At 41.9% G+C, this 23,774-nt stretch overlaps 1 protein-coding gene across 3 annotated transcripts in view; it reads right to left on the bottom strand.

Annotated features, from left to right (window-relative positions):
• ush2a (Usher syndrome 2A (autosomal recessive, mild)) overlaps positions 1–23,774 on the bottom strand; it is a 380,755-nt gene that overhangs the window by 217,217 nt on the left and 139,764 nt on the right. For all 3 annotated transcript variants that reach the window (XM_070554793.1, XM_070554794.1, XM_070554795.1), the window contains exons 30-38: positions 13,441–13,571; positions 7,085–7,211; positions 5,893–5,994; positions 5,475–5,663; positions 5,004–5,134; positions 4,654–4,933; positions 4,078–4,302; positions 3,210–3,290; positions 1,617–1,805 (exon numbers count right to left, since the gene is read on the bottom strand). In XM_070554793.1, the coding sequence (XP_070410894.1) occupies positions 1,617–1,805; positions 3,210–3,290; positions 4,078–4,302; positions 4,654–4,933; positions 5,004–5,134; positions 5,475–5,663; positions 5,893–5,994; positions 7,085–7,211; positions 13,441–13,571 (1,455 nt within the window). The remainder of the gene's footprint in view (positions 1–1,616; positions 1,806–3,209; positions 3,291–4,077; positions 4,303–4,653; positions 4,934–5,003; positions 5,135–5,474; positions 5,664–5,892; positions 5,995–7,084; positions 7,212–13,440; positions 13,572–23,774) is intronic.

Raw genomic sequence — 23,774 nt, 5'->3', positions numbered from 1 at the left:
AGAGGCAGAATTTCTTAAGTCTTGTTTGTGCCAAATGTGTCTGAGGAGTTTCATTTTGTTGTGTACTTAGTGTGGTATCGCCGTCTGTATCAACATGGCTCAGTAATGCAGTTTAAATGCTGTACTTGTCTCTTGATGGGACTGTTGCTAAGCAAATTTACCGTGTTTGGCAAACACGGGCGGTCTCCTCTAATTGTAAAGCTTTAGTCGTCTCTCTCTGATGTTTTTTGTCCTAGCTGTCTTGGCCCCCTCTGCTCTTTTATATATTTCCAAAGTCACTTTTTTACACCGTCTGCTTTCTCTTCTCCTACTTCCTACCTCTTTACTCCACCTTCTGTGTCCAATCACCCAGCACTTCTCTCTTTTTTGCACTCTCACAATGTTACCCGTGTCTTTTAATTCAATTAGAGGCCAGGGCCCCACTCCGTTGCCATTACACTGCCATTTGCTTTCTGTGTTTTTTAGCCATTGGTGTAATTCTGCAGTCAGGTGTCGGGGCCATCATAAATTAAGAAGAAGGCTTATCAGAGTGGACTTAATGACTTGCAAAGAGAGGGGGAGGGAGCGAGGAGCAGCAAAGGAGACACTGGGAAAGACGGCAGCAGCAAGCTCATCATCATATTTGCCTAGAGACATGGCTGAGCGGATGAGAGTGGGGACGAATGGCAGGAGTGGATGCAGACATCGTCTTGATCATAAAAGACAAAGTGAGGAAAGATCGAGAAGTGAGCAACAGCAAAAGAGAGGAGAAAAAAGGACTGATGCCAGTGCATGACATCATTAAGGTAGTCCAGAGCTTCTCGTTCCAAATGGACACAAGTTCCTAAAGCTGGAGATTCGCCAAAGAGACATTAACAAGTTTCACTTGGACAATGCAAGTATGTGTAGCTGTGTTTTCACTATAGGAGTTATGTGATATTTCTGGAGGGGTCATAGGAAAAATACGCTGGTTTTGTCCTCTCAGTAGTATCGGCCCTTTCAAGACTTTCCTAATATGTCAGCATGATCAGTGCAAAAACATCCACAAACATTAAAAATCAAATCTTAACCAGTTCGAGAACCAAGAGAGCAGCTGTGTGATGTAAAATGTTGTGATCAATGACCAGAAGAAGCTGTGCTTTATTACGGCGCTATCGGAGACCACAAAGCAGCATAGATTACGGCATTGTGGGAAGATTTCTGCTGCATTTTTCAGCTTTGGGAAACAGAATAGAAACAGCAATTTTATAGCAGCACTTTCTGTTCCATCCATTCTGCTTCGATAGCAGCTCCTCCAGTTTTACAAATCCTGGTTGTTTGACGGTGTCTGCCAATGTTCATTCCTATTGATGTACAACTGATCACCACAAGTCACACCCAGTGATACACTCTGGCACACACCCCAGGTCAGGCATTCGGTTTCGAAACAATCCAGAAATGGTCCTTTTGGGGCAGACCAGTGAAATGGAGACATGCAATTCCCGTAAAGGTCCGGTAAAATGACCCGGTAATTCTGACAGTGGAAACGGGCGTTATGTGTGTTTGTATGAAAATGGGGAAAAAGAAAGGACAAGATGGAAAAAGAGCCAAATGGTGATTGACAAGTTTACAACTTTCTTTAGACCATAGACATTTACCTGTTAAATTACCATTAGCCAGATATATGGTTTTGATGGGTGGCACGTCAGGGCTGTCTCTGTTGTAGGCCCTCAGCTCATATCTGTCTATCAGCCCTTTGATTTCACCAGTGGGTGGTCCCCAGTTCACCTCTACACTAAAGCCATCGATACTCTGTATTGCTGTCGGAGGTGGAACAGCTTCAGGAGCTGAAAACACAAAAGAGCAGGAGGTCAAACTAGGAGGCAACAGTAAGAAAATTGTTGTGAATCAAAAGGCCCACAGCGTTCCCTTATAATCATCTAAGAAGATAAATAAATAAAAATAAATAAATACAAGTCTAACAGAATGCTTCTTAAGGAAGTGGCAAAAATGAAAAATAAAATACAAAAAGCTATCAGCACATTACAGCAATCATCAACTAATAGCAGAGCATAAATAAATCTCTATATCTATCTTTCTGAAAAGCTCAACAACAAGTAGGGAGTACACGGGATTGAGGAAAAAAGCATTCCCCATCTCTGTGTTTTAATAGACCCAGTAAATCATACCTAACCATTAGCATAAATGGTATTTATGAGAGTAGTAACTTTTTCAGCACTGATTTAATACAGCCAGCCATTCATTCTGGGCCATATTTCACTGCAATCAGCTTCCCTCTTCAGCTGCACTCGACTTTTTTATCCTGATGTCATCAGACTCTTCAGATGGTCCATCTAGGACCCTCTGTCCTCCTTATCTGTCCAGCTTTGTGCCTCAAAGAAAAGTTTCCTTCTAATTTCTGCCTTTAATCTAACCCATTCAAGTCAGCTATATTTTTGGCTTTATGTATATTATAGCAGCTATTAGTCACTATCGAGGAGTCTCATCATGCTTTGTTTCTAGTGACCTTCTGTTTTTCTTCTGATGGTCATTTACTTTTATTCTGCTGGCTGATATCTAACCTCTCATTTCCACTTCAGTTGTCTGAAAGACTTCTTGACTTTAATCATGTTTTCTTTTAATTCTGCAGTACTCACCTTGCATAATTCCTTACCCTCACATAAACACCTTCCTTCCTGCTGTCCAAGATTATTTTTTTATCCTTTTCTGACACGGCTCTTCTGTGTCTTTCCTCTTCATTCTTTGTTTCTTTATCTAGCACTTCCTGCTTTTTAGTTTCTCTCTCTCTCGTGTCACAACGTGGCGTTCTGAGACCTACTAGTGTATCGTTCACTACTAACGAGCAGCTTTATATTACACAGGGGACCACACAGGCCATTCTGGGTTAACAGCCTTTTACTGCAATGCCCTTTATGGAGGCTTTATCAATCTCTTATACTGTCTGACACAAGTAATATCAATGGCTTTCAATAAGTCTAACACACTATACAAGATATTAGTGGTTTTTTAATCAAAAATATCTTAAAATCAAAGTGAAACGGCTCATTTAAGAACCAGCACAATGAAGAGATATCAGGACAAGAAATCGAAGGACTTTAGTGTACTAGACCCACAGTACCTCAATAAGTACTGTTCACAGAGGGCACTATGGTTGTGAGGTGTGATACTGTGTGTAGTCGTATCATCATCCTTCCTTGAAGGCCTACTGATAAAGAGGTGAGACATGTTACCTGTGCCATGGCTGCGTCCTCTCTGCCACGGTGATGCTGCCCAACCTCCAGCAGCCAACGCAACAAACCTGTACAAGTATTCTGGAAATAGGCAGATAAAACAGAGGAGACACGTGTTGTTTAATTTACAAAGTAGGTACCATACCTCTGACATTTTTCAAAATCATTCACAGTAAATGCAAGTATGTTTTTAAACACACCTGTGCATGTGCTAGCACAGTTTAAATCACCAAACAATGATTATAGTGAAGGTTCTCATGCATGAAAAAAGACAAGCTAAAAAAAATCACAACATCGTTGTTTTCCTTCAGTTGTAAACAAGAACATAAGCCATAAAAACTCATTTCTTTAGATTTGCTTTTGGCTGTTAACTTGACAGGGTTTTCAGTGCTGTCATTACTGCTCTAAGCACCATCCTAATAGTATGCTACACAATTTTAGGTCCTTCTTTTGTTTTATTATGTGTATTGCTGTTTTCTGACAGTTTCTTTTAATTGGGGTTTATATTTTTCCTGATTGCTAACTGTTTAAATTTATTGATCTGTCTTGTTTAATTGTTATTGTTTGTTCAGCTGCCATGTTGTTTTAAATGTGCTCTATAAACAAATTTTATAAGTGTGTAAAATACGTTTGCCTTTCTGAATTCTTACATATTTTGATCATTTATAGAGGCCAAAGGTAATTTAGAGTGACATCCGTGATGTATGGTTGGCTTTTGCAGCCAATATGTACTTATTAATTCCACTTTCTCCATTGTTGTTTGAGAAATGTGAACAACAGATGCATTGTTGCTCGTATAAACTGTCACTGTGTGCATCCTCTTCCTGCTGGTGTAATGCTGTGCATGCGTTTAAGACTATAGTGATACCTGTGAAAGGCTGTAAACCATAATCTGTGGCTTGTGTCTGCCTTCCACTGTAGACCAACACCGAATCATTGCCTCTGCAGTTGAAACGGCTTTCGCTGGTGGGACAGCCGTCCAAGTAGACGTGAACAGAGCGACGGGAGGCAACAGAGAGATTAACACTCTCACTGACAGGGCGGCTCCTTTCATCACCATGAAGAGTAAAACGTCGAATGCAACCTCCCAGGCCTGTCAAAAAGAAAATAATTAAATAAATAAAAAAAGATAGTGGAAAGATGAACAGAAAGAGGGGATTTAGAAGAATAAGACATAAAAAGGGGGGTGTTTGAGTTTAGCAAAGGTATTATTTGAGTTACAAGTAGCATTTTTAAATGCATTCAATCCATTTTGTTCATTTAGCATGTGACAAAAAAATAGGCCAAGTTACAGCAAAAACAAAACAAGGAAAACCAACATCTAGAGGCTGCACAAATGAACTGTGAAAAACACTGAGTTTTTCTAAAATGTGGATTTTAAGACAGTTGCAGACAAAAGTGGAGACTTGTTTTGTTTGAACACCTTGAATTTGGAATATCCCACCATGTTTGTGACTTTGGGCGTCTAGAGCAGGATGCAAGAGTTCAGCTGGCACACCTCCCAAGTATAACGGTGAATCGACACTCAGCCTCGCCGCCCCTCCCGCTCCCCACACCTCCTCGGCCCAATCATTCACTGCAGCAGAGATGACAGAGCCACGCTTTGCCAATGACAGCTGCTTCCAGTCTCCATCGCAGTAGCCGAGCCCCACCCACATGCGGAGCTCAGTCACCTGACCATCAGCCGCAATAATGAAGGACAAGAGACCCGCTTCCAGTTCCACCTAAAAATGCACACATGTAAGCAACATGTCACAAAGTTCTGGGTTAACCCAAACATGACTCTTCCCTCACAAGAACATAGTCTTCCGTTTGTGTGTTGTATGTAAACAGCAAAAGGGCGTTGAGCTGATCGGTTCTGAAATCCATGGAAATATCAAAGTCCTGTCCACCACTGAAAACATCTGGCTCCAACTCCAGGAATCCTGCAAGTAACAAGGATATAATCAGTGTAAACATGTAAGTGTCATAAAGGAACTTTATTTTAAAATGCTCCGTCATACTCAAACGACGAGTGTTTACTAAGCAATCAGAATAAATGTACACTAATGAACCTGATCGTGACTCAGAGGCTGATTATTTTATCGTCATATTTACCAACATGGAGCAATCTCATTCCCATCAGCAGCATAAAGCATCCTGTTCAGCACATTTTGATGTTCAAGAATGCAGTTTTTGATGTAACTCGTATAGTTTATTTATTCTATTCTAGTACAGTAGTTATCCTTGGGGGGGGGGACTATGTAGTATTTACTGTGATCCTACCATGACCCAGAAAATGAGCTCCATCTACAGTCTGAAGAGGACATCCCTCCCAGCTTTCATACACTGCCTCCTTCTTTGTGGCTTTTGTCCAGTCCAGGAAATGCCCGTCCTCTGACGGGCTGTCAGTCATCTTTATGCTCACGTCTCTGAGACAGCCGGAGAAGCCCTGCTGCACCAGCCGGGCATCTCCTGGTTGAGACAGACAAAAGCGAAACCACCATGTCAGCCAAAAAGATTACTTAACCTAAAGTTTTTCCTCCACAAGTCTTCATTCTAAACAGGTTGTATTCAGGACTTTTTTATGGGACATTTGATGGTCAGACAACCACAGTCTGCTCATGAGAACTTCTCTCAAAGCCAGTTATGAGTCAGAGAATAAAAACATGAAATTTATAAAGACAAAAATGTTCACCTTTACCTGAATCTTCTCTTAAAAGAACAAAATCTTTGGGCAGCCCTCCAATGAACACTCCCATGTTGTCGCCAATGATGATGCTGCCACTGGAAGCTGATGCACTTCCTGTTTATTGGGGCAGAATGGTGGTGCAACATCAAGTGTGGAGTAGAGAAGAAAGAAATGAAAATGGTAAAAAAAAAAAAAAAAGGATAAATAATGGAAACACCAGAGTCTACAACCCCCTACGGTGCTTCACAACACAATCAGTCATTCACACATTCACAGCTGGTGATGATGAGCTACAGTGTAGCCACAGCTGCCCTGGGGCGCACTGATGGAAGTGAGGCTGCCAAACACTGGCGCCACTGATACCTCTGACCACCATCAGCAGGCAAGGGAGGTTAAGTGTCTTGCCCAAGGATACAACAGCAGCATTCTCTAGCGGGAGCTGGGACTGAACCTACAACCTTTTAATTACTGGACAACCCACTCTACTTCCTGAACTACTGCTGCCTATAAGCTTATAGATGTATGTTCACCATGAAAGAGGTCCTTTACTCATATATTTAATACATCAGCAGTGGTCTACAGAAGGAATAAATGCCTTGTAGGTCAGGGGAGAAACTGATATGCCTGTTTCAGCACAGAGAACTCAGCCAGAGGAGAAAGTAGCTTTAGACGACAGTAGAATCTTATTTCCTGATATTTGGATCTCATTTCTGATTGGCCAACAACAACACAGCTTTTGGATCTACAACGATATAATCGAAGTTAATTGATGTTTGTGCACAGAAGAAACTTGATCACACAAAACTTAGGTTACACTCTGATGACTGAACCTATAAAATTAAATAACAGAAACCCTGATGTTGGTTTCCCACTAGACCAGGGGTACCCAATCCCAGTCCTGGGGGGCCAGTATCCAGCAGGTTTAGCAGTTTCTCTGCTCCAACATACTAGATTCAGTGGTTGCAGCTCATCAAGCTCTGCAGACGCCTGACAATCACCCACTGATTGAAATCAGGTGTGTTGAAACAGTTAAAGTAAAACCTGCTGGATAATGGCCCTCCAGGACCAGGATTAAACTCTAGACACATCCAAGTTTGTGTGCTTTTCCCGTCACAAGTACACAAGAAAACTGCTCATATACACACTCACACACCCACACCAACAGCACAGACACTGTGGTCAGTATGAATATGAGAATAGTTACCGCTGTATTGATTGTTTATAACGATTGTTCCCACAGCCCCTCGCCTAGTTGCTGTTATCGTATGCCACTGCCCATCGTTGTAGCGGCGTCCTCCATCACCCTGCACACCCACAGCCACCGCAGAGCCCTACCAGGACAAGAACTGATGCATTACTGGTGTTTAGACCAAACAGACCAAAGTTCTGTGGATCCTAAAGCAAGAAACCACATTTTACATCACACTGTAGTTAAACATGCTTACTTTGTAAAATTTCATTTCATTTCCGGCGAACAAGCTTAGCCATTAAACACTGATGGTACATACACATACATACGCACGCACGCGCACACACACACACACACACACACACACACACACACACACACAAACACAAAGACCTTAGAAAGGACACAAACATGTACAAATAATCATCAAAATGTTGTTAAAGGGCTTTTTACTGCCTATTAAGTATGACATCATTGTTGTGATCAGCTTTTAGCGAGTAGGCAAGGATGAAGAGCGTTGGTGCACATAAACACAAACACACTGAGAGACACAGTGATGAAGATTTAATGATGGGATCAATAAATTCATGAATGTCAGAGTATATCAGCCTCTGACATGTTTACAACTGCTACAGCTCAACTCAACAAGACAGCAGACAAGGAGCTGTTTTTAAATCTCTTCATCCTCACCTCTTGTTTGGATCACTTGTCAAGGAAGTACTAGCAGCAGATATAAACACTCCAGCCTCTTTTAAACTGCTGCTTAAGTGCCCTTGAGCCAGACATTTAGAGCATAACTACTCCTCAAGTGGGTCTGTTCAATAAGCAAAAGATTGATGGAAGTTTTACCAGGAGACAAGAAGAAAACCTTGGCGGTCACTTTTATTTTGTCAGGCACTATGTTTCAGCAGGGGTAAGAGTAAAACAGAGAACGGACCAGAAACATCCTAAAGTAGAAAAACCCACTGATGAGTTGGTGTCATCCGTCATCTGCTGAGGAGCGCTGTGTTGACTGATGTGTGTGTGCTGCTGCTGCATGCCAATGCCGATCATTTTAATATACAGTATATGATGCTAAAGCCACACACATAAACCCAAAAATGCCACCAAATACATTCAGCAAGTCCAAAGAGCTGCTTTTGGGGTTTTGTAAGCTGTTTTGTGCAGCACTCACCTAAGTATCGTGTGTGTGTGTGTGTGTGTGTGTGTGTGTGTGTGTGTGTGTGTGTGTGTGTGTGTGTGTGTGTGTGTGTGTGTGTTGCACATTTATGAGACAAACTAAAAGAAATCTCAAACTTTCTCAATACCTTAGGACAACTTCTGCCTTTCTGGCAAAACTGTCAGTGGGTCCTATGACAAATATGCTGTTTCATCCAATAATATAAAAGATTCCTGTCTGGACATGTCTCAGATATTATAAACACTACCCGCTTATCATTAAATTAAAAGATTAAATAAAAAACTGATTTCATTTACCATCACCATGCAAACACAAAAATGTTTAAATAAACATTTCGAGGTTAAAACTTGTGTTTCTAACGAACTTCAACATTTACCTTGACTGTAAAATAACAGCTTTCTAAATTCTGATAAAAATCCAACATTTTGAAGTGAACACCAAAAAAAAAAAATAATACATTGTGACCGACAGAGTTTTGGTACTTGTTAAAAATACTGAAGAATTAATAAGCAAAATGTTGGGTGGTGGTCGGAGGAACTGATGGTGCCTGTGTACGGCAGCCTCGCTTCAGTCAGTGAGACCCAGGGCAGCTGTGTGTGATACCACACACCAGCGTGCGAATGGGTAAGTGACTAGTTGCGTTGTAAAGTGTCTTGGGGGTTCTAGGAGTCTAGAAGGTACTTTATCAAACACAGGGCATTTAAAAAAGCAGCAAAAAGTGATGTAAATGACTGGATTAAGACACAGGTGGACTATTTTGTTGCCGTCTTCCTCCGCTTATCTGGGTCCGGGTCGCGAGGGCAGCATCCCAACTAGGGAGCTCCAGACCGTCCTCTCCCCAGCCACCTCCACTAGTTCCTCCGGCAGGACCCCAAGGCTTCCCGGACCAGATTGGAGATGTAACCTCTCCAACGTGTCCTGGGTCGACCCGGGGGCCTCCTGCCGGCAGGACATGCCCGAAACACCTCCCCAGGGAGGCATCCAGGAGACATCCTGACCAGATGTCCCAACCACCTCAACTGACTCCTTTCGATCCGGAGGAGCAGCGCTTCTACTCCGAGTCCCTCCCGAATGTCCGAACTCCTCACCCTATCTCTAAGGCTGAGCCCGGCCACCCTACGGAGGAAACTCATTTCAGCCGCTTGTATCCGCGATCTCGTTCTTTCTGTCATTACCCAAAGCTCATGACCATAGGTGAGGATTGGGACGTAGATCAACCGGTAAATCGAGAGCCTGGCTTTCTGGCTCAGCTCCCTCTTCACCACGACAGATCGGTTCAGCGTCCGCATCACTGCAGACGCCGAACCGATCCGCCTGTCGATCTCCCGATCCCTCCTACCCTCACTCGTGAACAAGACGCCAAGATACTTAAACTCCTCCACTTGAGGTAGGACCTCTCCCCCGACCCGGAGTTGAAAAGCCACCCTTTTCTGATCGAGAACTATTTATTGACAAATTTCAGCCTTTTTATATTTATTATTTTTATTTATCCTGATTCACACTTTGTTGTAGTTTTTAATAGTTTTTAACCCCACCTTTGGTCTCCTTTAAAAACCAGCTGAGAACTTATCAGTTCAGGCTGGCTTCTGTGTGACCTCCTTTTGATTTTTCCTCACTTCCTTCCCTTCATGCTGCTGTTTCTACCAAGTCTGTCTTCCTTCACATGTTTATCTACATTTTTCCTTTTCCCCATTGTTATCACTATTATAAACTATTATATTTTTTACTTTTAGTTTTTGTTCTTGTGAAGCTCCTTGTGATTTTTATCTTGAGAGGCACCAAATAAAAAATGCTTCTTCCTCCTCTTCTACCCCCTTGTTTACTCACTCATTCATTCATTTGGGTATTGTCATGGTTATTATTGTAAAAGTTTCAAACAGATAATAGGTAACTTCTGATTATAGCCTCAAATACCTCATTGATAATACTAAAACTCAACTTGTAGGTGATTTTTACTTCATCAAAGTATGTACAAGTACATGCATGCAGATAATTTTTAGTTTATCACCTCCTTGCGTCATGCACCCTCTCATAATCTCATTAGGCTAGCTCAACAGGCTAATAGGGGGAAGTAATGGGCCCAGCTAAAGTAGAACACTAATAAGCCGTGACACCACTCCCACTATTAATTACCACAAACTGACCTAAACGAAGGAATCAACTCAGCTGGAGAAGGTACACAGACTGACTGGGAGAACAACCAGACACACAACAACATTTGTACCATGACACAATCCATAAGGCATCCTGTACATGCAGATACTTTACATTGTTCCACTCTGACAGAGGTGTTTGGATGACACAGTACTGCACAGTGATCCTGACAGGGAACAAAACTACTTAAGTATATGAGTGTTTAATTAGTTGGTAGTCTTATAGAAGTTTGCAAAATCATCTCCTATCGTCGCTTTCATCATCAAAGTCATTGACTCCTTAACCCCTCAACATGTATCTGTATGGATAGATTAGGGAAATAGGGGTCTGCACGTATGCAAGGACGTGTAAGTGTGTGAGTGTGTGCATGCATGTGAGTGCAAGGGTGCAAAGCTTAATTAGCTTGCAATTGGTATTCATGCATGGTGACTGCAGGGAATGAGTTAATTGCAGTCCAATTCAAACGTTGACACACTTTCAAAGTTTTCTCCTCTCCGTCTCCCTGACAGAAACCAATGAGGGTCTACAGATCACATTTACTAGATGAGAGTGAGTGGGAGAGAAAATAGAAGAAACAGGTTGAGACAGAAAAAAGAAAAAAGAGAGACTGGTGGATTAGATGAAGTAAAGATATTGTGTGAAGGATAAAAACCTTATTTATACATACTTTTTCCCCAACTAACTGGTGTAATGGGCTCAAAAGAGCTGAATACAGCTCTTATGTCACAGGTGTCACACTTAGGCCCTTGGGCCAAATCTGGCCTGCAGTGTTTTTTTTTTTTTTTTTTTTTGGGGGGGGGCAAGACCATATTTCAAATGTATAGAAAACCTGGCCTGCCAGTGCCAGCTAATACCACAAACCCCACAATGCTTTGCTACGTTAGCGTGTCAGTTGAGACCGCCAAGTTCCACCACATTTCTTCTTGACAGTCATTACGATCCATGATATCAGTCTCCAGGAGAGTACAGCTGCAAACTTGACCACAGGTTCAGTCACAGACAAGCTAAATAAAACTCAGCTTACTCAGTTCAAAGTTTACCTTGCGATTTGCCGACTTTGAAGCCCAGAATGCTGAAGTCAAAATATGACTCTGTGGCTGCTGCACAGGTTACATCTGATGGCTGTTTCATTTGAAAGATAATTGCTTGTGTGTTTATAATATTAAACTTTGGTTAAACGAGTTTCATTTTTAATGCAAAACTAAAGTGTGTTTCTATATAAAAAAGTTCAACAACACGTACCTAGAGATACAGGAAAATGTGCACAATAATGAATATTAAAGAGCAAATTGCAGGTGAATTTTTTTTCTAATTTTCATATAAAATGCTGTCCAAAAATACTATTTGAAATGCTTATTGTGGATACTTCGTTTTAAAATACATAACAGCACAGTTTTTAGAGTGAAAAGTGGCCTTTCTCAGCAGAGCTTCTAAAAAGTCTTTTTTTTTTCTAAATCTGGACCTCTGACGTAACCAACGGGAGTTAGAAGCTCGGCTGCCTCAGCTCAGTGTGGAGAGTGGCTAGTTTTAGGGTAGAGAGGTCATGTTATCCAGTCAGTGTGTGTTTACTAGTGTTGGGTTGTGTTCATTTTGATAAACTATAGTTTGTGAAGGCTGTACCAACTCCAGCCTGTCTGGACATCGAGTCCACGGGTTTCCAGATGAGAGAAACAACGCTTCTATCTCCGTGCCTGAAGGTGTTTTGTGCAGCTGAAAAGATGGACTTCTGTAGCCCACATCGGTTGGTACCGGGACAGGGAGATCCGTGATGGGCTCCAGAGACCTGTGGCGGGGTTTAAAAAAATTAAATGTGGATTTCTGGAGTTCAGATCACTGTCAGAACCAGGTCAGAACCAACCACCAGAAGAGACGTGCGGCTCAGCGGGCCAGTCGAGCTGGTTTCAGGATTGGATCCAGCCCATACAAGCCCGCATGAGCTCCAGAACCAGATAACAGGCGTCTTTCCCTCTCTCTAAGCGCTAAACTACTTTAGGTTAACGGATATTAATGAGTATGAGACAGCTGAGGGACACTCATTAGTATTAATATTAAATTAACTAATACTATTTTAATTATCTGGTAAATGATAGTAATCTGTACAATATTGTGATGTTAGCACACGAGTTTAAGCTAGCATATTTAACTCACCTGCTCCCCGCTGCTTCTCCTCATTCTCTCTGCTTTGGCCAATCGTTTCTCCCTCTGGTCTGTCTCTGATCTCTGGGGCGAGCAGCAAACTCATAACTTCATGGTTTTAGTCAATCATAAGTACAATTATAAACATTTGAAGTTTCCTCTGTGTCAGAGCGGCATTAGTATCCATACTTTCTCTGGATTAAGCTAACAGGGTTCCCTCAGCTGACGTCACTTGGTTTGGCAAAAAAAAAACTTTTTTTCTCACAAAAATGACTCCAAAAGCCTAAATAATTTATAAATGTGTAAAAACAATTATAATAATTTAAACGAGTTTCTATTGTGTTTCTCTAAACATTGGTTTGTGGGAGTTTCTAACATGCAATTTGCTCTTAAAGTTTTGCCCGCAAATTTGTCCTAGTTTTCGTTTTGGCCCAGAATGAATATGAGTTTGACACCCTTGTCCTACTTCTTTAACTGAGCGTTTCTTTCTAGTCCACTGTTGTTCAAACCAAATGAACAGTTGAGCCAAATATGCAGAGGCATCTTAAATATAGTGCGTGGCAAAAATACAAACAATTTACTTTTGTTACCTAAACCACCAAAGATTGAGAAATTATTAAATTAGATACAAATGAATATTTCAGTAAAATGTAACCATTTTCAGCAGCTACCCTTCATATTTACAGGCATTAGAAAAACAACCAACAAAAACCACAAAATGCCTTCAGTCAGTTTTATCTGTGCGTTCAACAACATTTACTAGTCTCATAGAAAGGAGACCAAGTTTCATTTTTTTCTGTAATAAGTTTATAAAACACTTATTAAAATGTTTCCAGCCTCTTGATGGAACACTGACCTCTATTTGTTGAAATTAATTTCTTCGAAAGTCAAGTAACAGTACCTGAGGATCAAATAGAAAGTATGGCTGTCCATTTTTTATCTGAAGAGCCAGAAACTCCACTTGATCTTCTGGGGAGAAGGCACAAAGCAGGAGGCCATCTGGGGACCAAGTCTTGAAACTCAACTGAACACCTGAGGTACATCAGAGAGAAAAGATCGTTAGAAACCACAAAGTAAAAAATACTCTGCATAAATTTTTGGTACTTGATTGAAAACATTTTTTTAATGATTCTTTCTTTTTTTTTTTTTTCAAATTTTTTTTTTACCATGTCCTGTCCGGCTGTGAAGAAAACACAATTAATGTCTGAATGCTGGTGACAAGCCTTACAGATTTACCCTCAGGTGGAGCATCAAAGCGTCTGCTTTTAATGTCACGCCTGATACTTAAAACTTTATTGTTAGTTTTTTTGAATGCTTGTAGTTGCGACCAGACACGGAGACAGAGGTGAAAGAGAAAGGAAGAGACAAAAGGAAGGGGCGGTGGGGGGGTGGGGGGTTGGGGGTTCCACAAAAATAAACAATCAATGATGAACAAGAGTCTGCTTCTAGACCTGCAGAAAGAGAAAAACAAACCAAAAAAAGGAACTAGAGCAAACTGTCATTGTGCCAACCTGATGAGGAAATATAAAATCAACATTGTTTTACTGAACGATCACACGATAATAAATCCCAGTGCATTTGGTGCCAACCGCAGCCTTAAGACATGTGTTGAAAATGCCCAAGTCCATACTTATGAGAGCACCATGTGAGCACCTGTGTGTGTACATGCACTTCTATATGTAAGGTTTCTCTATAGGAGCGTCCAATAGAGAGTGTGAGGGGCCACAGATCTGCCCCCCAAAGAGACGGAAGGAGCTCCAAGTCTCAGAGATCCAGAAGCTGAGCACAACCCACAACCCAGAGCACAGGGACCCCAGGGAGACTGCGACCAGAAAAGCCCCTGCCCCCCTCAAGAGGCGGAGAAGATTGCCCTGGGTGGCCACAACCAGCAGCCGGCAGAGTCCCGGGGGATATCAGCGGCAAGCCCACAGGCCCGCCTGCAGCCTCCCACCCCCAAGCTGGCTGAGCCCCGAGACCCAGGGGCGACCAGCCCCGCCAGGGACCCAACTGAGCCCAGGGACTCAGATCCCACCAGGCAGCCACCGGGATTAATCAGGCAGATGGCAAAAATCTTAAACCCTCTGAACCGGGAGACAAGAACACTCAGGCAGACCAAGGCACCACACTCCACACCTAGTGTGGCAGGGGGAGGGGAGGCACAGATGTATTGACCCTTTGCACGTGACGTCACGCACTCATGTGACCACCCCCTTCGCCATGATAGACGGCAAAAAAGACCGTTTACACCCGTAGAAACTCCAGTGAAGGTAGTCGAAACAAGCCAGTTTGTAGCCTTTTATTGCTTTTATTTAGTTGATTTGACAGTAAAATGGTTTTAGCTTACTGCGTGGTCGGCTGCACTAAGAGACAAGGACGTAAACTCAACTCGTTTTTTCTTTTTCATAACTTTGATGGAGACTGAGGACGGAGATGAACTGCAGCGACCAATCAAGCGGACTAGCAGGCCTCAGATTTGCAGCGAACATGTTTTTACTGAGTAAAATTAACGTTAATTTATTTCACGAGGAAGACAGGGACAGGGACAGGGACAAATGTGATGTGTTTATACAAGTTATTGATAATCCTGATGGATGGGCATTTTACCACGGAGGCTGCTCTCCGACCACTGTAGTGTAAAGCAAGACAATTATTAACAATATTAAAGCTCCGATTTATGATTATGTGTGTTAAAATTACGTTATTTATTTATATGAGCGTTGCTGTTCAGAGATCTTTTCACTCCAGTGTGAGAGCAGCAGCTGATCCCGGCAACACCACCAGCAACAGAAGCTGGTAGGGATCAGGACTTCTTAAAAATCAGCTTTGGTGTAAAGTGAAACGCTGTTTACAACATAAAGTTATAAATCCAGAGGGGTGAATTTAGGCAAAGTTAGCAACATGTTTACATCGGTGAACAGCTGCAGATAGAATTTAAGCTAACGTTGGTAAGCTAGTTAACATACCGCTCTCTATGAGCCCCCGCTAGATGTGCTACTTCTTCTGATAAATGAATTGGGCATGAACTAGTTGAAGGAATGCTGGAGTTTGTTTTTGTTTTGATCGCAAAAACAATTTCAGGCTCTACTTTTCGCTTTGTTTAGTACTCGTGTCGCTCACTGTTTACATGCTTTTGCCGTCCACCATGGCGGACCCACATGATTAGGTGACGTCGGTGCAAAGGGTCAATACCAGCAAAATAAGTCCCAGGGGAGGGGAGGAGTCAAAGGCCCCACCTGACATATACAGTCATACACAAGCACAGTCACACACTCCCTCCCTCATGCTCACACATACACATATAACCTAAGACTCACAAAAATGCACTCCAGACAACCACTCATGCTCCCCATACACACCCTATTCACTCTTCTGATTATAATCTGTCACTCTGTGTTTTTAATGCAGGCTGAACATAAAAACAGTCTCCTACACTTATCTCTTGCATTAGCTTCTGACAGAAAATAGACCGTGAAACTCTAGGATTTGAAAAGCCTGACAGTTCTATGTCACACTGTCACTTAACATTCATGAACTCAGCCATCTTGACTCACAACGGGGAAGGCTTTTGTTGTTTTAGCATCAAGGAAACAGCAGAGAACATCTTGACTAGTAGAAGCTAACTGTTAGCATTAGCAACTCAGCCACATGGCAGAACTCCTCTAAGCTTGTGTTGACATCAACGGTGCAGAGCACAGAGCCAGTGGTAGAGTCTTATTGCTGTTAGCCAATCAGAGGAGAGACATCTAAATATTAGGAAATAAGACAACAAATCCTGCGCTATTCAGCTAATTTGTTATTACTAGTAAGAAGTTTACAGTACTAGTATATATATATATATATGTGCTTCACATCCTAAAAAAATACAGTGGAGACATTGTTCATGAGGCTCAAGGCGGTAAAGCTAACTTAGCTAAATAACCATTAAGCAAAGTAAGTTACAACACAACCCAATACAATTTCAACTGCAGTCAAACAGGAAGCTAATTAAATAGGTTTTAAGTGATGATTTAAAAGTCGTCAAAGTCTGAGCAGATCTGATTTCCAAAGGCAAACTATTCTAAGGCCAGCCGCAAATGATCTGTCACTTCCAGCTTACAGTTTATTTTATGTATTCTGTACAAGCTGAAGGCATGGGATGGAGCATCGTTCTACCCTAAAAAGGAAAGCGTTTCAGAAGTCAAGGCTGCTGGTTACAAACAGATGAATAACGTATTTGAACACCTTAGCAGGATGGTATGGCTATACCTTCACTAATAGTCTCTCAACTGAAAGAAACCCGACTAAATGACGTTAGTATAATAACATTCCAGACTCTAACCTAGGAATGCACAAATTTGAATACAAATCATTTCAAATCTATAAAGTATGCATTATGAAACTGTAAAACACAACATAGATTGATGTGTCAATAGTTTGCAGAAATTGTGAATAAAATGTAGTGCTTAAACAGTTTTGTGTATATAGATGAAAAATGGTCAGGAAAAGGGTTGGTTTGTCTCTAGTCTGTTCACAGGAAATGCTCAAGGCCGGAAATGTATAGCTTGAGTTTTCTTCACAGTCATGTTGTATGTTTTCTTTAATGTACAAAAATAAATGAAGAATGTGTCCATTTCTCAACAACAGTAAAGATCTAAATTGACCTTTAAACTAGCTGTCTAGGTTAGTCATGTTACTCCAATGTTTCAGAGAAGACATGCATCTGAAGCAAATAGTCTTAGTTCCACTTCTACGCTTTTAACACATTTCTCTTGTGATCTTTTCCTTTTATGTTTTGAACTCTCAGCATTTTTCATGTAGCCTGGAAGATCAAAAAGGCGTAAGAAGACTGAGCTCTTCATATTTTATGAAAACACAATAAAGGAAAATAGCCAAAAAGTAAATAAAATAAAAAATAAAAAAATATTTTTAAAATGATTTTAACCACAGTTTATGTCTTTTTAGAAGTCCCTTAACATCACTTCCTTTACATTTTAATAATATCACACATTTGTAATATTTTCATCTTTGGAGAAATATGCAAAATAACTAAAAAAGCACACATGGTAATATCCACACAAAGTTACAATGTGGGAAATGTACAGATCCTTTGAGCAAACGCATAAAAACCCAGGCACACAAAAAGAAGAGGATTCAACCAGCCTGCTGTCTTGTCATGTTACGACAGATCAGAGATTGGATCTTAATCCACTACTAGATCCACATAACAACACAGACATTGGAGGTTTATGTGTGTGTCTGAAGACGTACGTGTTTCCACCATTTGTCTCCACAGAGACTAAAAGTGTGGGAAGATCTGAGGAGCTGAATGGAGGCAGTCTAGGGTTCAACACAAGGCACGGTTTGCAAAATAATTAGTGTGAATTCCCTTAGTTTGGAGAGAAGTCGAACAATTACTTGGCAAGCTCAAAATTAATGCAAATGGGCTAATCTCAAGCTTTCTAGTTTTCACTCAATTTCAGAACAAGTTGGACATTTTGGCAATTTGCATTCAGAAAAAACAGAGAACCTTTCTGCTGTTAGCAGTGCATATTGTCAACTTTGCTTGAAACACGTAGATACGTAGATCCAATTTCATTATATGTCAAAATTCATCTTCTTAGAGCCCAGACAGGGCCAGATTAACACTTTGTTGTACCCTGGGCAACAATATCAAAGGGCCCCATCATCACGAGCCAAGGATCACCATAATATGGTCATATACAGAATATTTTACTGTAATATGCAGTCAATATACTCAATACTTGAATGCCTGACATCACGTATCCCGCTCAGGGTAAACTTTGACCCACCTCGTGTGCACTCACCAATGAGGAGAGGGTCTTAACTTGAGGCCCTCTCCTCATTGGTCAGTCTGCATGAGACTGACTCTCAACCGCTCTCAACTGATGTTCAAAGTCATAGGCAGCGAAGCGTCTCTGTGCAGCGCAAAAGCCCGGGTGGACAGTTTGTTTAATGTAGGGTGATCATATTTCCATTTCCAAAAAAGAGTACAGGGGATCTGTGCCTATGACGTCACACTATGGCAACGCCACACAAACCACTTTGGGACCCATTTTGTTGTAAGAACTAAAATTATTTTCAGATTCTGCCAACAAAAGGGCTCTAAAACAATTCATATGTAAATATTTTGCATATTTATTGCAAAATCTCATTGTTCTGCTTTAGTGCTGCAACAAGGTTTTATTAATAAGAAATTATTATACCTTTTATTTTACTACAGCATTGGTACGCTTCCTGTGCACAGATTATTAAGGATGTTTGTTTCAGCTGTGAGATTAGACGATAGGGTCAATGAAAAAATAAGTTGTCACACACTCCATGGAAACTTTCAGAGAATCCTCAAATAGTGGCTTTCAGATGGTTTTGTTACTTTTTGCAAGTTTAGAAAAGCAGCAAATGAGACAGCATGTGTGATAAGTTAGTTTACCATCTGATAATATTAGAACATGTCAGCAATGTCTGAGGAGCTTTTACAAACACTGTGTAACTAATACTACTGGAGAGGGTATGAATTGCACAGAGGCTTCTGGGAGCCCAGTTATAGAGGGGAGGGTTCTGTTTTGCCTTGGCCCCCAAAATGGCTTGAAACGGCCCTGGGTGTGTGACTGAGTTTTGAAGGTGATCGGAATTGTATCAGATGTATAAATATTACATGTGTATAACTTATAGTTTTATAAAAGGAAAAACGTGTAGTGGAGATAAATCTACCTACATTTAACTTTTCAACACTTTTTGTTTTCTTGTTTTTATTGAACTATTTCCTGTCCTGTCTGTCTCTCATCTTCCTGCATCTCCTCTAAACTCTCCAGAAAATCTGTTGCCTGGATTCTTACTTTTTCACCTCATCAGTTACTTTTGAGCAGACCAAAGGGATCTCCTGAACGCAAAGCGGACAGGCGGGTCAATGCTGCGTCAGTGAGGTGAAATCACCGCAGCACATGTGATGAGCTCCGAAGTAGCAGAATGCTTCAGGCACAAATAAGACAGAGAGAACGTGTGTGGACATGAACGATCGTGTGTTAATTATTTTTTTTGGTAGCACCACTTTAAGAATGGACCATGCACTGGATGCACAGCAGCCTGGAGCGCTGCGCACCAACGATCATCGCTCTGCCGCTCTCTGTGCTCTCTGCTCAAAAGAGTCCATAAATGATGTAATATAGGTAGACAACTTTTTTCCGGCTCCCCTGGATGTGTAGGATATCCAGCTCCCCCATAGTTCGATCCCTGCTCCTGGATGAAAAACCGGACATTTTCATCAATACAAGCACCCCCCCACCCACCCACCCCCCACCCGGACACCCGGACAGAGAGTGAAAAATGGACATGTCCGAGGAAAAGAGGACGTATGGTCACCCTAGTTTAATATAAAGCGGGAGATTACAGATACAGTATTTTGCTCGTGCCCTTGCTGCCCTGGGCCTGGGCCCTTTAGAGTTCGTGGACCCCTGGGCAATTGCCCAGTTGCCCATATGGTTAATACAGCCTTGAGCCCAGACAGATGTTATTTCAATTTAATTTCTCTGACAAAACAAAAACTGACACAAAAACAGACAGAAATCTACCAAATACCAGTGACTGTCCAACTGGTGTCTCCTGAGTTAAACTAGCGTCTAAGTTTGTTATATCAGGTCGAAATAGTTTTCAATTACAAACAAAGCCCAGTTTAGAGAAATAGCAAAAGACAGCAGTGATGAAGATGAAGTCATTCATAGCCAAACTCAGGTGGTGAAACACTGCTGCAAGATAATATCTAGTGAGGGCTTGAAGAGTTTTATGTCTAAAACTCACTCTGGAAGAGTTTCTAAGCTGATTGGCTGTTATAGCTTGATTCCTCCAAGAGGATGTCTCTCTGATTCCCAAAACTCAAGCATTTTCACTGATTACCGATAGATTTAAAAATTGTGGCATTGATTTTTTTTCTTACCAAATGTAAGCTAATCACAGGCACCTATTTTAATTAGGTGCAATTTAATTACACCTATTTTATGACATCTACAAAATGTTTATGTAGGGGTGTGAACTGTCAAGAATTTGTTGATACTACCTACATAGGAAGATCTTTTTTGATGTCAATATTTATGTTTCTCGCATTGCATCATGGGATTGTGTGGCAAGAAACAGCGTATTTTGCCTGTAATTCGATAGTGAAGCAGATGGATCATTCTTGCTGTGTGGCTGATGGTTCGGCCCGTGGGAGGCTTGATTAAAGGTTTTATTGGAATTTCCTTCATAAAGGGCCACAAAATATGAAAGAAGATATTGTTAGTGATCCAGACTCTCTGAAGAAATCATGGCTTCCTGAAGCATCTGACAGTTTGTGAGGCTCATTTTATTCACGGTAAGTCCTTGTGACTAAGTGTGTGTTATTTAGAGAAGATGCTTTTATAAACTATAATTTGTGTATTTTTAAATGTAAATGGTAAATGGTCTGTATTTGATATAGCACCTTCTAGAGTCCTGGAACTCCCCAAGGCACTTTACAACACAATCAGTAATTCACCCATTCACACACACATTCACACACTGGTGGGGATGAGCTACGATGTAGCCTGTGATGCCGAGGGCACTTGTCAGGATAACCCTCATGCGCTCCGGAGGAGGTCTCTTCTCTCCAACCAATTCCTGCAACAAAGCTCCACCCAAACCTACACCAGATGCATCAGTTTGCAGAATGAAGTGTTTCTCAAAATCAAGAGTCTGGAGTACTGTGTGTTCATTTATTGCCTCCTTAAGATCAGTGAAAGCATGGCCACATTCAGCTGTCCAGTTTACCTTCCTTGGTGACACCACTTTAGTCAGGTCATGCAGCACGGCTGATTGATTTGCAAAGTGAGGGGTGGACTTCCTATGCCATCCCACCACCCCAAGAAAACTTTTCACTTTCTTCTTTGTGGTTGGGATCGGGAAGGAATGGATCACCTCCATCTTCCCCACTTGAGGTCTCAGTTTCCCATGATCTATGATGAATCCAAGGTACTCCACCTGTCTTTGATCCAGACAGCATTTCTGTGGGTTGATCGTCAATCCAGCTGCCTTGGTATGCTGCAGAACTTCCTTCAGATAACGGATGTGCTCTTCCCAGCTTCGGCTGTATATCACCACGTCATCTAGATATGCAAGGGCATAGTCTGCAACATCTCTCAGAACATAGTCCATTAACCTCTGAAAGGTGGCTGGTGCTCCTTGGAGTCCAAATGGCATTACACAGAACTGGTACATACCAAATGGTGTTCTGAATGCCGTCAGCTCACGAGCCTCAGGAGCCAGAGCTACTTGCCAATAACCCTTACTCAGGTCTAAGGTGGAGATGTATTCAGCTTGTCCCACTTGTTCCACCAGTTCATCAATCCTGGGCATAGGGTATAGATCACACATTGAAACTGCATTCAGGTAACGAAAAGCAATGCAAAATTGTAGTGAGCCATCCTTCTTCGGTACCAGCATCACTGGACTGCACCATTCACTCCTGGACATCTCAATTATACCCAGTTCCAACATCACATGGATTTCCTTCTTCAGGCTCATCACCAGCCTCTCGGGAACCCTGTAGCTCTTTCGGCGCGGAGCTGCTTCCTCCTTCAACCGAATGTTGTGTTGCACCAAGTCAGTGTATCCAGGGGTGTCTTTAAAGAGTTCTGGGTTGATGAGCAGAGCCACCTCTTCCTGTTGAGTCACAGATAGGTGTGATATGTCTATGACAGATGACTCACCCAGTTGTACTGGTATGAACTTCTCTGGTGTCTCTTCATCCCACACAGCACGAATCAGCAGCTGCGAAATCGAGTCCTGACGAGACTGAAATTCTTTCAACATGTTCACATGGAAGGTCTGATACTTTTTAGTTCTGTCAGGCATGAACAGTTCATAGGTGAGCTTACCCACTTTCCTTGTGATTTTATAAGGACACAACCATTTAGCAAGGAGTTTGTTTTCAGAAGTGGGAAGGAGTAGGAGTACCTGTTGGCCTGGTGAGAAGCTTCTCTCCCTAGCCTTGCAGTCGTACCACCTCTTTTGATTCTGCTGGGGACTCCTGTGCCAACGCCGTCATTTCCTCCAAGTGTTGCATCATTTTCACCTCACAGGCCACCACGTTGTCTCCTGTAGATGTTGGATTTTCCCAGTAGTCCTTAAGCAGGTCCAAGGGCCCTCTGACTTTGTGACCGTAGAGCAGCTCAAATGGGGAAAATCCTGTTGAAGCTTGTGGCACCTCCCGGTATGCAAACAGCAGGTACGGCAACCATTGGTCCCAGTCCTTTCCTGTCTGAGAAACAAACTTCCACAGCATATTTTTCAAAGTTTGGTTATACCGTTCCACTAGCCCATCTATTTGGGGGTGGTACGGGGTGGTCCTAATCCCCTTAACCCCTAGGAGCTTGTACACCTGCTGTAATAACTTTGACATGAAGTTTGTCCCGCAGTCAGTCAAAATCTCTCTAGGAATCCCAACTCTAGAGAACAACTGCACTAAACAGTTAGCAACTTCCTTAGCCTTCACTGTTTTTAGAGGGAATGCTTCTGGGTATCAAGTTCCATAGTCACAGAGAACTAAAATGAATCTATGCCCTGTACTACTACACTGTAAGGGCCCCACTATCTCCATACCAAGTCTCTCCAATGGTGCTTCCATGATGGGTAGAGGCTGCAACATTGCATGAGACACACTGAGTGAGGGCGTAAGTTGACAAATTTCACATGAACTGCAAAATTTTGAGATGTCATTATACATGCCTGGCCAAACAAACCTGCTGGCAATCCTACACAAGGTCTTCTGGAAAGCCATGTGGCCAGCCCAAGGAACAGAATGTCCCAACTCAATTACCTTGGATCTGAACTGTTTAGGCAAAGCCAAAGCTTCTACTATCCCCTTACTCTGGTACAATATGCCGTTCTTAATGACATATGTTGCATCCTCTAAACATCCTAAGCTACCTTGATTTACTCCCTCAACCTCTATCACCTTGTTTAACCAGGGTTTCAGGGTAACATCCTCTGTCTGTAACTTAGCTACATCAGAAGGGAGATTTAACTCAACTGGCTGAAGAGAAATGTTTAAACTTTCCATCTGTTTACAACCATTTCTCCTCAGTTTCTGTCTTCTTTGCGCTTTTGATTTCCTAGGTTTGCCTTTCCCAGGTCCAAGATCTTCCCCCCAGAATGGCAATTCCTTTAAGGTCTCACTAACACTCTGAGATCTGGTCACAACCATGTTAAACCCTGGATTAGCTAAACTCA

This window comes from Nothobranchius furzeri, chromosome 9 (genome assembly GCF_043380555.1).
Source record: "Nothobranchius furzeri strain GRZ-AD chromosome 9, NfurGRZ-RIMD1, whole genome shotgun sequence".
NCBI classification, from domain to species: Eukaryota; Metazoa; Chordata; class Actinopteri; order Cyprinodontiformes; family Nothobranchiidae; genus Nothobranchius; species Nothobranchius furzeri.
This window is presented reverse-complemented; position numbering and strand designations above follow the sequence as displayed.